At 38.8% G+C, this 15,691-nt stretch overlaps 1 protein-coding gene across 16 annotated transcripts in view; it reads right to left on the reverse strand.

The window, feature by feature from the left end:
• The window catches only part of LOC120370532 (gametocyte-specific factor 1-like), a 139,270-nt gene that overhangs the window by 43,217 nt on the left and 80,362 nt on the right, over positions 1-15,691 (reverse strand). For 8 of the 16 annotated variants that reach the window (XM_039485466.1, XM_039485475.1, XM_039485509.1 and 5 more), the window contains exons 9-10: positions 9,177-9,327; positions 8,618-8,754 (exon numbers count right to left, since the gene is read on the reverse strand). In XM_039485466.1, coding sequence (XP_039341400.1) covers positions 8,618-8,754; positions 9,177-9,327 — 288 coding nt within the window. The other 8 variants (XM_039485391.1, XM_039485521.1, XM_039485398.1 and 5 more) reach the window with 6 other exon arrangements.

The following is a 15,691-nucleotide window of genomic DNA, read 5'->3' on the forward strand; positions in this document are numbered from 1 at the left end:
TGCATAGTCAGGGACACCAGGGTGGTGAGCATGAGTGGGAGGGACAGCAAATGAAGCTATGTGCCTGCCGTGTTCGTATATGGCCCAATCCTGCCTCTGAAATAGTGGGGAAAGTCCACCTTGACTCCAGTGGTGTCAGAATAAGGCCCTAAATTTTGACCCTCATGAGCCAAACATCAATATACATCTCTACCCCGATATAACGTTGTCCTCGGGAGCCAAAAAAAAAAATCTTACTGCGTTATAGGTGAAACCACGTTATATCAAACTTGCTTTGATCCGCGGGAGTGCGCAGCTCTGCCCCCCTGGAGCACTGTTTTACCGCATTATATCAGAATTTGTATTATATCAGGTCATGTTATATTGGGGTAGAGGTGTAGTACCAAAAAAATAAAAAAAAGTACAGTCTACAGCTTAGTTTTCCAACATGGACCTAAGGCATGGCCTTAAATATTAGATGAAGGTAAAATTTTGAAGAACAACTAACTAACTTAAGGGGGAGATTTTCAAAGGCACAAGGAGCAGTTAGACTCTTTCTCACAGAAAGTCATGTGGAGTTAGGCAGCCATTCTCCTTTTGTGCCTTTGAAAATCTCCCACTGTATCATTTTCAAAAGTGTCTTAAGTGCCTAGGAATCTAACACCCATTGACTTTCAATTAGAATAAGATTCCTAAGTGCCCAAAAGCCAGATTTACACAGGTATTTAGGTGCCTAAAGATACAAATAGGTGCCTCATAGGATTTACAGAAGATTAACTTGAAGCCTGTGGGAGTTAGGTGCCTAACCTTTTGAAAATCCCTATAGGTACCTATCTGCATCTTTAAGCACCTTCGTACACCCAGCCCTAAGTCCCTTTTGAAAATGGCCCTTGAGCTCGTAAATCACTTAGTTGGTTCAGAAAATTTTACCCAAAGCCTAAAAAGTGATTATCTTTGACAGTTTCTCGAGCAGAACGCATAGGCAGCTGCACAATACAGATGCCATAAGCGGTTGACTAGAGCAGCAAAGCATCCAGTAACTGTTTGCGTGGGTGACAGCAAGCTGCTGTGGTAGAGCAGTACGAATTGGCATTTGTTGGTTTGCCTGTAACAGAAGAATCATTAGCATAGCCCATAAGGGGGAAGTGTATAGGTGTCACTACAGAATGTTGAGATATAAATAAAAACAGAGCATTCTAGTTACCAGTATAGTTGTTGTTCTGCAGGTTTGAGGACTTATGTGCAGTAGAGCATTAAACTATCCATACAGAACAACAGATTACTACCTGCTATTGTGATAATCTGTCCTTTATGCAGAATAGATCTCACTTCTTATTATGCAGTACAGTTGAGTCTTTTTATAAGGCTCAATCTGAGCAATTTCCATTCTGATTGTTATAGAGTATCTGACTGATCACTACAGCCAGATCTACAAAATGACGTATTTCCTAAATTAGAGAGTTATGCATAGAAGTAACAAAGGCATCATGCCAATACTGATCTTTCTGTGCAGATGGATCTGAACAGGTTTTCCCACGGACTGATGCATTTCCATTGCCACAACAAAGATCTGGGGAAATCATCCTCAAATTCAGTGTCTCCAACAATTTCCCCTAGGTCATTTGAGAGAGCACCAACAACAAATAGCTCCTTCCTACATACATATTCCGCTGTTGGGTTGAACATGAATATGCATATTAGCTGAAACTGGCAACAAGCGGAGTTTTGTTCAAGCTTCTCTCATAAATAAGTAGCACAAGAGAGGTGTGGCCTGTACGTCTGTAAGATGCTAGCCGACAGATGTAGTGACAAGGACTACATTCTCAGAAGTGTCTGAATGAGTTAGGGGCTCAGCTCCCACTGAAATTCAATGTAAAGTAGGTGCCTTTCCTTAGATTACCAAACACCATCCAAGACATTCTTGATCTGGGTTCATTTTCAATTCACTCTTGGGAGAGCCCATTAAAGGCAAAACACTAGCATAATTTTTTCCATCATGCTGCTGCAGACCTAACTGCTCATATCTGCACCAACAGGTTCAAGAAAGCAAGAAACATAGCAACAAAGGAAATGCTATACTGGATCGAACAGTGCTCATCTTAGTCCAGGATCCCATCTCTGACATTGACCAGTTCCAGCAGGTTCAGAGTAAAGCAGAGTAAAGTTATGGAACACCACCTCAAAAGAGAAAGTTTCTTTGTACCCTTCATTAGTTAGATGTTGACTAATGCATGTAAATGTACAGATTTATCTCTACCAAAACTCTTATTTTTAAAATCCTTGTTTATAACAACTCTGGATGTTTTCATTATCCATATAAAATGTCCATTCTTTTTATAATCCTACTAAACTCTTGGTTTCAGTGCTACCTTCAATATCTTCTATATTCTAGCAATAAGCAATAAAGTTTTCTTTCCTTGAGGCAAACTTGAACCAGAGACTCTAAGCAGACAAATCTTCATCACACCTCTGATTCCCTCCATTTCTGCTCACATTTCTGCTTTTCTCTCTCTTTTTATTTCCGTTTTTCACCAAAAGCAAAATTCACCTGGGATGCAAATCACAAGAAGGTCTACTCATGATCAGGTACTCAGATTTCTCCACCCTAGGTGATCTGTCTTGCATGCAGGCACCCAACTTATGAGGTAAGGTAAAACTTCCATCTCAGCCTTAATAAAAACAGAGTCAACAAATATAACATATTCTGTATGACACAACATCTACAATTTTCAATTACTTAAACAAAATGCTAGCAAAGGACTTCATAAGATTTTAAGATGAATACAGGGTATATCCCCAATAGCATTGCTTTTCATAGCATTTTTAATACCTGCATCTGTATCAACATCATCACAATCCTTCCATTTTTTCCATAAGCATGATGCAACAGTGGATGGAGTGATTCCCAAGAAAACACTACAGCCTCTCAATCAATTGCATAAAACACATTCTGAACATTGTCCAAATGGGTGTTTACTGGATAGAAAATAACTGCTCCTGTGGCGCCTTAAAGTCTATTGATCGCATAATATGTATTTTAAAAATTTCTAAATAAGAGAAAACAAAGATGAAAGGAACTATTGATCCATCCAGTTCAGCCCCTGTCTTTGGAAGGACTAGCTGCATTTTATATACCACTGAAGTGCCAGCAGTCCTCATAGATTTATCCATTCTTTTTTATGTTTGCAGCTCTTGCTACTTCTTTGAGCACGGGCAGCCTATCCCATTTCTCAACAGCACAATGCAAAATATGTTCCCAATGCCCAAGCTAAATACATTATTTTTACCTCATGTCAAATCTCAAACATATTTTTGATAGTTAATATTACTGTGAAAACACCTGGAAACAAAAGACGTCAATGTACAGTTTCAAAGTTCCATGGAATTTAACCACATAATTCCCACTAATGCCATCAAGAGAGAAATTCTAAAAAGAATGAGAAGAAAATCGACAATGCAGCATGATGAAACTGACAAGTCTCTCAGCAGCACTTTGCCCATTCTTCGGTCTGAAGAGCTGGGGCATGGGGAAGCAAAAGAGGAGGGACTCTAATAACGGTAAGAGGAAATGACAGGGTGGATGAGTTATCCCCTTGTGTCCTTAGTTTGATTCTGCATTCATTTCGGATATATACAGAAGAAATGAAAAAAAAAAACCTGATATCCTATATTCTGTTTTTGGACCTTAACCTTATAGTGATGGTAAAAATGACTTGGAGAGTTTTTACAGCCTTTTTGTGACTTGAGGTATTTTTTTGAGTGTGTTTTTGTTTTGTTTTGTTTTTTTAAGAATTGCCTGAGACAATCCATCCTGGAACAATCTTTTGGATTATCTGTTTCCACTTTAGCTTTCCATTGTATACATAAACATACAATGTTCCAGATAGAGTGAGAGATTCAGTTAGAGAATAAGTAAACAGCTTCAACCGTGTTTAATATTCAGAATAAAACAGCTTACCGAACAATCTACTTCAGCTAGCTGCTGTGGGGTTAGCTATTGGCCACACACAGAACATTCAAAGATATTAGCAGAACAGACTGATGTGGGATCCTTAACTCACCCTATCAAGCATAGCTAAAGAAGGACAGATCCTCAACTGGTGTAAATTGTTATCACTCCAGCACCTTCAATGGAATTATTACAATGTTTACCAGTTGAGGATCTTCTCCAGAATGTTTCTGTGTCAGGGATTTAATAACAGTGAATGATCTTTTACAATATTTTACCACTGATGTTTAGTAATATGGTATATCCTTGGACATATTTTTCACATCCAAAGTAGACTGAATCAAAATTTGTGCCCAGCAGGGTAAGTTTAAAAGATGCTTCTGTAGCCATAATATATAATTGTCTGGCTTTTGTTCCTAGGCATGTTTTTTCAACATAGGGCTTTTCCCCTAGCATTTACTCTGTTCCTAAAATTATTCACACCCGGGAACATGCTCCAGGCCTCCATCAGTCAGCATTTTTCATCCATTTGATCTGTGCACACATATTCTGGCAATGGATGTTGTGGAATGGAAATAAAACCAAACAAGAAAGATTGGATTGACCATCCTTTGCAATACTGACTAACTCTTGGTCTTGGCAAACTAAACTAGACTTGTTGGAAACCTGGCTCATAACACCATGGAGGCTCAACTTTCTTGCTGGAAAATAAAACTGATGCAAAAAACAGTTGATCCTAAAAATTCAATCATAAAAGGTGCTTGTTTCCCTGGCTGCAGTTTGGAAGCATTTTCTAAGTTGTCTCTTTATAGATTACATATAACTTGCTTTGTAAAAGCTAGGAACAATTTTTTTCTGCCAACACCACCTTTTGGACCCAGTTTTCTGCTTTTGTTGGCAGTCTCTCTCTAGTCAGTGACCTGAAACCATGCAAACCCAGTCTGCTGACCTAGCAGTGCTGTGAAACTATTCACTTCTGTATTGCTCCTCAAGGGACATTTACAGGATCTTTAAATTCACAGAAAGAGAACACAACGATTGTGTTATGTACAGTAATCTCAACCCAATTAAAAGTAGCTTTGAGATCCAAGTGCAATTTTATTATGAACCTGAAAATGTGTCACATTTATATGCAATTGTTTATTTGATGAAAAATCTTCTTTATCTTCAAAAGGCCATGTACACCTTCCTGGACTTGACAGGCACAATTCTAACTCTGACAGATTTCAAATAACGTAGTCACATGATGTTTGTCATTGGAATTGATAGAATTTAGAGACTGTCAGGGATATGCATTCATTACAATCAATGCTTGCAAAAGTCAGTTTTGCAAAATTAAGCTCCAATCCAGCAACTGTATCTGGAAACCCTGACTCTCACTCCAGCATAACACTGTACTGAAATCAGTGGGATTCCATGCAGGAATAAAGATCTTTGCTTGATCAGTGCTATAATGCAGTGCATCTCAGGCCCAGTCTTCCCTACACAAATGGCAAAAGAGATTTTGTTCAAACTTTAAATTCAACTCCCAAAGACCAAACAGGAAAAATTCTAACCCCAAAAGATGAATGCTTCTGAAAACTTAAGATCTAGAAAGAAGGAGCTATAATGGACACTCATTAGCAAACCTAACGATAGCAATCATCTTGCCAGTGATTGTCATCATTAAACATGTGTTTTTACTTAGCCTAGTCCTTTAAAATCATTGCCAAGCATGCAGCTGATTTATAAAGCGAGAAGGTAATATTTACTGGACTTTTAAACTTTCTACTGCACAAGGAGACACGACTAACATCCTGCCAAAAAGGATTTGTACATGAAATATTCAAAGTTCAAAATTTAGCAACAAATATTATTTAGCCTTTCCAGCAACTTCATTCCTCTCTGCATTTTTAGTATTATGGCCAGTACAGGTGAGGGGTTGTTTTAAGATCCGCAAAAGAAATGATACATAGGATCTTCCCCATGGAAGACATTCATTTTCCTGCCAGATCGTCTTTTATCTTTTAAATAATGAAGCTATCGCCCTATCATGTGATTCAACTAACTTTGATGTAGTATTGGCCTACTCACATGGCCTAGAGGAAAGATTTAATTATTGGAGTGTTTAATTTTTTAGCTGACACGTGTAAAATACTTTGCCTGCCCTTCTCTCCAGAACATACTCTGACACAAACTGTTTACATGAAAGCAATTAACTTTCTAATAAACAATGGATGCTTTACAACTAAATATGCATTTGCAATTCACAGTTTTTGTTTGATAAATAAAACAATTTTTTTAAAGAAAATATACAGATTTATACCTTACCAATGGGAAATGAATAAAACCATCAATTATTACATGTCTATAAATTAGGCTAATGTTATGAGCAACTCCGGTAAACTTCTCAGAGAGAGTTTCCTACTTATGGAGATGAATTTAACAAATATATATGTCCAATTTTTATGAAAATAAGGATATATGGGGATTTCTATTGCACTCCATTAGTAGGTGTGTAGTTTTTGTTGGATCTTTTACATATTCACTATAACAATACAAACATAATACCTGTTGCTAAGCAATATGATACATGGTGTTAATTTAAATCTGCCACGCTACATGCTTATGAAAATAAATGACCAAACTTTTAAAGGTTATCAAAATTGTACCTCCAAAACTTACACCCATATTTCATTAGCTTATGTGACTAGACACTTATGCAAAAAAACCACACCCACTTTACTTTGTATATACAATTGATTTATTTTGCATGCACAATGTTTGTATTGTGCATTTTTATTACGTATTTTGCATGCACGTGCATGTTTCTTTGTCAGATTTAGATTTCATTTTCATTGTGTCAAGGATTGTGCTATCCTTTATGTTGGTACAGTCCCAATCAATCTGTGGTGCTCAATAAGTAACAAGTGCCACCTTTTGAAACCTCTCTTCTACCATTCATATATAACCATTATCACTGAATTATCTGAATCCAAGTTTATCCCCAAAATTGCATTACACTCCTCGTTACATATTTCTCTCTGTATAAGCATGAAAATAAATACAAAATTAATTCTATACAATGCATTTTTAGCGTAACATTATTATAGAGTCATAGTCAAGCCATAGTTAAGTGCATTACAGAGAATAAAGATATGGGGTGGGATTTTCAAACACCCGAAAGAATTTGGATGTGAAATTTCTATTAATTTTCATGGAAACTGGATAGCCAAATCCTCTGCAGAGCATTGAAATTTCAGCCTTGGTCCATGCCATAGAATCCTATAATCTACTATATGCGAGAAAAAAAAATAAGATTCACATAATCGATAGGTGTTTCTCAATCCACAAATAGCTGCAGTTGTGTATAATTTCATGGTTGGTTTCCATTGAGCATCTTTCAGCAAAGCTAAATAAGCATTTTATTCCAGAAGTTATCTTCCATTTCTGCATTTGATTCTTTGTAGATTGGAAATGTAGGTTTACTATAAATAGTTAAAGTGAACTTTTGCAATTATAAAGTCATTTTTAAAATTTTCAAGATGTAGCAAATAAAACATTTGTATTGTATTAATGTACCTAAAGCAATAGAATGAAAGTTTCCATCATGTATAATTACTATAACATTGAATTATGACTTGAAAGAAGGATATTGTTATACAAGCATTGAATATCCTATAATCCAACTTGGGGCTCTGTTCTCTAATGCAAGTATTTTTATGCATAAGCTTTAAAACCAGAATGCAAAATGAACAGCACATTGAAATTATGCTATTGTTTGACAAAGTATTATCTATGTAGTTTCTTAAATCTTATTGAATAATGCTAATGTAGCTTGGTATTGTTCTCCGATTAAAAAAAAACACCTCTCGGAATTTAATATAATTATGGTTCTATTAAAATTTGACACAATAGGGGAAAAAAGCCTGTTTCAAAATGTCTAAGACATCTTTCCACATGTTCCTCAGACAACATATTTTGTTAGTTAGCCAGTAAACCTATCATCTGAAACAAAGGAGAAAACATTTTTATGTAGAAGGTAACACCAGGGTGATCAGATGTCCTGATTTTATAGGGACAGTCATGATATTCGGGGTTTTTTCTTATATTGACCTATTACACCTCACTCTCTATCCTGATTTTTCACACTTTCTATCTGGTGACCCTAGGTAACACAGGGAAATCCTCACTGCATCATTGCTTATTCATGGTTTTCACTAAAAGCAAGAACATAGGCACATAATACCTGATGCTAAAGCAAGGCCATGGAGTCGTAAGATAAAGAAAAAGCAGTAAAACAATTTCAGTAAGCAATACTATAGTTATGCAAAACTTGCTAAAATAAGATTTCAGATCACCATTGTATTCATTTGTGATGCCGTACACAAGAAAAAACAGTTAACTGAATTGGGCAAATTGGGATTTGACACCAACAAATATTCTACTAGCAATTTGATTATAAGCCAGAAACATTGTAAGAAGTTTTACTCTGCTGTTTGATGTTCTTCCATGAGGTATATTGATTATGTGTGTATACTGCTGTCGGTGAGTGAAAATCCTGTTCAAAGTAAGGTGGGAACCCCACCAGTTTACAGATAAGTACATGGAGACCCGCAGAGGAAAGAGTTATATAAGCGCTAATGGTTATCAACATTCTTGGGAAAGCAAAGGACTCCTCTTGCACAGAATCTGGAAATCTGTACTCACCCATAACTGTGAGCTCTGCAGAGGCACTACTGTTCTCATTCTTGTAGCTGACAATGCAAGTGTACGTCCCAGAATCGTCATCAGTCACATTAGAAATAAGTAAGTTACTGCCAGCCAGTAATGAATATTTTTTGGATCTGTAACATTGACCAATAAATAAATAAATAAATAAGAACCATGTTCACATTCATCTCCAATAAAAAGTACTCAAGATCTAAGGTACTCCATAGAACCTTCTCAGCTGGCTAGCTCTGATCTTATAATGTTGTTATTAAATGTGATAATTAACGTTTGGATGCTGCTCTACCTGATTTAAATACCATTTCATAAAAGAAGACATTTATGGCCAAATTCTACCCTCAGATATGCATGCACAGCTGCAAATGAGGAAAACAGGAGTTTCATGTGCACATCCAGTCTTATTATTACTTAGAATGAAAGCTTGATCTCCTCAAAGCTGAACCAAACTGACAACATTTAAAATGATAGTTAATGTTTTACCCAGATTTCACCCTGGGAAACGAACTTTCATTACATAAGAGACACGTGTATGAAATACCCGACAGGAATAATTTCATCTCCTCGCATCCATGTGAAGGTGGGTGTGGGAAACCCAGAAACACAACACTCAAGAACGGCATCTTTTCCCTCAAGGGCTACCACATTTGACGGTCTCTGCAGGAAAAATTGCTGTCTGTGCAAACCTGGATCTATGAAGGAAAAAGAGAGTTATCATAAAATGCTATTTGTGTTCAGAACATGGAAGCAAAACAGCCTATCAATAACGGACCCAGGGAATTCAGGTCTTCAAGTCTTATCTCTGAAGAGGGGAAAAAAAAGTTAATAAAGAATTATAGAAAGGGCTATGGAACGGAGATCTGATGGAGCTGTTTGTGGATGGAAGCCAATGGAGCTGTTTGATTCTGGGGTGATGCTAACTTTTTGAATAGCTGCAGAAGCATTCTTTAGAGATTGGAGTCAGAGCTGAGTCTTGGGAAGGCCACAGAAAAAGTTGCACTTGAGGCAAAAAGAGACAAAGGCATGTATAAGGATGTCAGAAAATCTGGGGTCAGGGTAGTCACGGCATTTTGAAAGTGGTGGTAAGCAGATTTACAAATATGACAGGTGAGAGAGAGGAAAAGGGAAGCTCTAGTAAATCAAGGAAGTCATCAACATTATGAACCCAGGACAGAAACAGAAAGGCTGAGTTGAGAAGGAAGCTAGGAGAAAGAGTAGTGTCCAAAAAGCTCCTTTGGCTCAAATTTGCTGGAGGGATGTTGAGAAACAGCTTCAAATTTAGTTGGTAGTAAGGCAGGCAAAAAATAGACAGAAAGAGTGACCAGGAAAAAGTCAAAGTGTAAAGTTTGGACAAAGACAGACAGACATCACTATATTTGTTTACTGTATGTGTGTGTGTGTGTGTATATATATATAGTAAGCATCAAGAAGTTTAACTAAAATAGCATGTTAGTTTACAGGGCAGATAAAACACTTGAGAACAGAACTGTGGAAATTCCTGATACGCGATGGGGATGAGATGTCTTAAGTCTGTTCCAATTCTATTTAAAATGATTTCTGGAGACACACACACACACACACTATAACTACCATTACGTATACTTCCATATCACCTGACAAACACTGACACCTGCAAATCTCACTTAAGTTAGCAGGAAGCCATAGTACTTAGCATCTCTCAGGATCAGGTCCAAAGTAATGGCTCTGTTTTACCAAACATATAGCTAGAAATTTTATTTATTTCTATTGTGACAAAGTTCCTCCTCTACCTTGGTGGGTCCTGCGCTTATTGGCAGATTTGCTCACTTCAGTGATCTTCCCCAGTGTCTGGGTCAACTTCTCCTGTGTCTGATCAGGAGTTGGGAGGTTTGGGGGGAACCCGGGCCCACCCTCTACTCCGGGTTCCAGCCCAGGGTCCTGTGGATTGCAGCTGTCTATAGTGCTTCCTGTAACAGCTGCATGACAGCTACAACTCCCTGGGCTACTTCCCCATGGCCTCCTCCAAACACCTTCTTTCTCCTCACCACAGGACCTTCCTCCTGGTGTCTGATAAGGCTTTCTCTCCTTAGTCCTCCAACAGCACATCCTCTCAGCTCCTTGAGACTCTTGCTACCAGCTCCTCACACGCACACCACAAACTGAAGTGAGCTCCTTTTTAAACCCAGGTGCCCTGATTAGCCTGCCTTGATTGGCTGCAGGTGATCTAATCAGCCTGTCTGCCTTAATTGGTTCTAGCAGGTTCCTGATTACACTAGTGCAGCCCCTGCTCTGGTCACTCAGGGAACAGAAAACTACTCCTCCAGTGACCAGTATATTTGCCCTCGACCAGACTCCTGTACCCCACTGCTCTGGGTCTGTCACAATATGCACTGGATGATCTGTTGTTGCTCCATGCCTACTGTATACCCAGCCTTCCAAGGTACACATGCCATGCCCAACCGCAAGTTAGTAGACACAGCACAGGATTTACTTTGTGAAATTCTATGAGCTGCATTTTGCTGGAAGTTGGATTAGATGATCAAAATGGCCTCTACGATCACTACCTTAGAAGGCATAACAAATATACAGAAGTAAAAATCTACATGCTGTTTTAAAAAGGCCAATTTTCCAAAGCTAAAAACAATTGTGAACAGAATTGAATAAGAGACAATATTTGAACATTAAAATTTGAATGCCAGTTAGGAATTGTGACTGCTTTATTAGATGCTCAGAAAAACCCACTCTTCTGCTACCATAAAAGAAGGTTTCTTTGGTTAAAAAAGTCTTGATTAAGAGGGGAGATAAAGTCAGCAGTAAAAACTAATATGCAGAAAACAAATTAAAAAGCGGGGAAGCGGATAGCAATGAATACAAACTAGGAGTTAGGAAATGCAAAAATGAGACCAAAGGTATCAGTGATTTTTTTTTCCAGCCAGTTAGGTTAAGGGCAATAAGAAATAATTCTTTAAATAGATCAAGAATAAATTAAAGCCTAGCACTATTACAGGTCTGACTAACACTCAAGGATGATAGAATTATGCATCATGATGCAGAAAAGGCAGAAGTATTCAATACATATTTCTCTTGTATATTTTGAAAGAAGCTGTTTAATATATTCCTATATTAAAGTGATAATTAAATATCTTTTATTCCATCAGAATCTAGGGACAATGTTAAATTTAATAATGGCTATTTAACTTCTTGTTTAGCCATTCTTAAAATTTGTTTTCAGATCAAGACATTATTAACTGGAGGTAATCAATCAAGCAGGACATAGTTTTATGTAAAAAAAAAACCAGTGAAATTTTATGATCTGTTATTTCTCGGGCTGTCAAGCAATTAAAAAAAATATTGTGATTTATCGCATGATTACTCACGCTGTTAAACAATGATAGAAAACCATTTATTTAAATATTTTTGCATGTTTTCTACATTTTCAAATATTTTTATTTCAATCACAATAGAGTTATGAAGTGTAGACTGCTCCCTTTATATTTATTTTTTATTACAAATATTTGCACTGTAAAAAAACAAAAGAAATAGTGTTTTTCAATTCACATAATACAAATACTGAAGTGCAATCTCTTTAACATGAAAGTTGAACTTACTAATATAGAATTATGTGCAAAAAATAACTTCATTCAAAAATAAAACAATATAAAACCTTAGAGCCTAGAAAGTCCACTCAGTTCTACTTCTTGTACAGCCAATCACTCGTACAAACAAGTTTGTTTACATTGCAGGAGATAATGCTGCCCAATTCTTGTTGACAATGTCAACTGAAAGTGAGAACAAGTGTTGATATGGCACTGTTATAGCCAGCATCACTAAAGATGCTAAAGATTCCTATGTCCCTTCATGCTTCAACCACCATTCTAGGAAATACATCCATGCTGATGATGGGTTCTTCTAGATAATGATCCAAAGCAGTGTGGACTGATACATATTCATTTTTATAGGCGTGCACAGCACATTTCATTAGGGTGTGCACCCAGGGAGCCCCGCCCTAGCCCCACCCCACCCTGCCCTAAGCCCTGTCCCACCCACATCCACTCCCTCCTACTTCCCACCCCCTGACAGCCCCCCCGAACCCTCAAACCCCCCACTCCTTGTCCCCTGACTACCCCCTTCTGGGACACCTGCCCCTAACTGCCCCCCAGGACCCCACCCCCTATCTAAGCCTCCCTGCTCCTTGTCCCCGGACAGCCCCCTAGGACCCTACCGCCTACCTGTCCCCTGACTGCCCCGACCCTTATCCCCACTCCTGCCCCCAGACAGACCCCTGGGACTTCCATGCCTATCCAACTGCCCCCCACCCCCTGACAGGACCCCCAGAACTCCCAACTCATCCACCCCCCCCCCACAGCTCCTTGTCCCCTGACCACCCACTCCAGAGACCCCCCACACCCTAACTGCCGCCAGACCCTCCTTACTCCCTGTCCCCTGATTGCCCTGACCCATATCCACCCCCTGCCCCTCGACAGACCCCCGGACTCCCATGCCCAATCCAAACCCCCCCTCCAGAGACCCTCTGCCCCAACCACCCCCCCCAGGATCCCATCCCCTATCCAACCCACCCTGCTGTCTGTCCCCTGACTGCTCCCACCCCTTATCCAACACCCCCGGTCCCGGATCCCTTACCATGAGGCTCCTAGCAGCATGTTTTGCTTCGCACAGAGCCAGACACGCTGCCCTGCGGGAGCATGCAGCCCCGCCCCTCAGAGCGGCATGGCTCCAGATGAGCAGGGAGTGTGTCTGCCTCCCCACGGAGCCAAACACTGCCCCATGGGAATGCACAGCCCCGGCCCCCAGAGCACTGTGTGCGTGGCAGCATGGCTCCAGGGGAGGGAGGAAAGGTGGGGGAGGGGCTGGCGACTTGCTATGCTCAGCCGGGCGCTCCGGCCCCGGAGCACAGACCCCACGGCTTGCCACGCCAGGAGAGTGGGACCATTTTCCCATCCCTGCATTAGGGTGTGCCTGGGCACACCCAGCACACCCCGTGCACACGCCTATGTTCATTTTCATCATCTGAGTCAGATGCCACCAGCAGAAGGTTGATTTTCCTTTTTGATGGTTCAGGTTCTGTAGTTTCCGCATCAGAGTGTTACGCTTTTAAGACTTCTGAAAGCATGTTCCACACTTAGTCCCTCTCAAATTTTGGAAGGTACTTCAGATTCTTAAACCTTGGGTCAAGTGCTGTAGCTATCTTTAGAAATATCACATTGGTACCGTCTTTGCATTTTGTCAAATCTGCAGTGAAAGTGTTCTTAAAATGAACAACATGTGCTGGGTCATCATCTGAGATTGTTATAACATGAAATAAGTGGCAGAATGCAGGTAAAACAGCAGGAAACATATAATGCTCCCCCAAGGAGTTCAGTCATAAATTTAATGCATTATTTGCATTATTTTTTAACAAGCATAGTCAGCATGGAAACATGTCCTCTGGAATGGTGGCTGAAGCATGCAGAGGCATACGAATGTTTAGCATATCTGGCACGTAATGCCAGCTACAAAAGTGCCATGCGAACACCTGTTCTCACTTTCAGGTGATGTAAATAAGAAGCGGGCAACATTATTTCCTGTAAATGTAAACTAACTTGTTTGTTGAGTGATTGGCTGAACAAGAAGTAGGACTAAGTGGACTTGTAGGCTCTAAAGTTGTACGTTACTTTTTTTTTGGATTGCAGTTACGTAACAAAAATATCTACATTTGTAAATTGTACTTTCACAATAAAGAGATTTCACTACAGTACCTGTATGAGGTAAATTGAAAAATACTATTTCTTTTGTCATTTTTACAATGCAAATATTTGTAATAAAAAATAATATTATAAAGTGAGCATTGTACACTTTGTAGTCTGTGTTGTAATTAAATCAAAATATCTGAAAATGTAGGAAATCATCCAAAAATATTTAATACATTTCAATTGGTATTTTATTGTTTAACAGTGTGGTTAAAACTGCGATTAATCACAATTAAAATTTTAAATCACAATTAATTTTTGAGTTAATTGCGTTAGTTAACTGCGATTAATCGACAGCCCTAGTTATTTCATCTGTTTCTCTATTGCTTCAATTTTGCCTGGCCAAATTTTTGATATAGCTGAAGTGTATCAGAAACACATAATTTAATGGAAACCCTACTAAAAATGATACAGCTAGATTAATGACTTTTTAAATTTGAGAATGCTTATCTGAATGTGAAATTGCCAAATTTCATCTAAATCTGAAATGTATTCAGCCTTTCTTTGATGATAACTTCAAATCATAGCTTAAACTATTTATATGAAATAATTAAGATAGACACAAAAATCTAAGTTGCAAGGAAACTTTTTTTTTTCCAAATCTTCCTTAGACCAGAGTTTTAAAACAGGAGGCTTGATACTTGAACACATTTGCCCACCTGCATTAGCACATGTAAACAACATGATTGTGTGGGCAAATGGCAACCAGCACAGGCAATCACGCGGTTTCTCAGTACACATATGTATAATACCGTTGCATAATCATGCTTCTGCTTTTTTTTCCCTCCAAAATTTGCTCTTTACATTCATCCAAGCCTCATTTGTCTGACTTCCCTCACCCTCTGACCACCTATTTCCTAGCAGGACTGCTTTTTTTTTTAATCTTCAGTAGTTTCTAAATTTGCAGTGTGGTGCCTTAGACTCAGCCCAGCTGCCTCTCTCTCTCTCTCTGTCACCCAGCTGCTTCAACTTATTAATGCACAAATTGCCTGGCACAAGAAGGAGGTACTGTGCTGTATGGTAACAAATACCATTTCAATATACTGTCCCATTAAGACCTTACAAGTGCAAGGCCAGACCTCTATCTGAACTTTTCTTTCCTGCTTAGACACAGAAATGCTAGTTGAAAAGGCAGCATTATCTTCACATCCGTATTTCATTTGGAAGTCCACTTCAAAAGCAGATACAAATTATAAATGAGTCATTCTTGAAACATCAGCAGAATTGAATGAAAGCTCTACCTGAGTGAGGGAGTGCAGGGCACGGTCAGAGACTGTAGCAGAATGGTACATAAAGATCTTAATAGAAAATCAGTTACAAAAAGGAAGGA

Source organism: Mauremys reevesii, linkage group 1 (genome assembly GCF_016161935.1).
Source record: "Mauremys reevesii isolate NIE-2019 linkage group 1, ASM1616193v1, whole genome shotgun sequence".
Taxonomy (NCBI): Eukaryota; Metazoa; Chordata; order Testudines; family Geoemydidae; genus Mauremys; species Mauremys reevesii.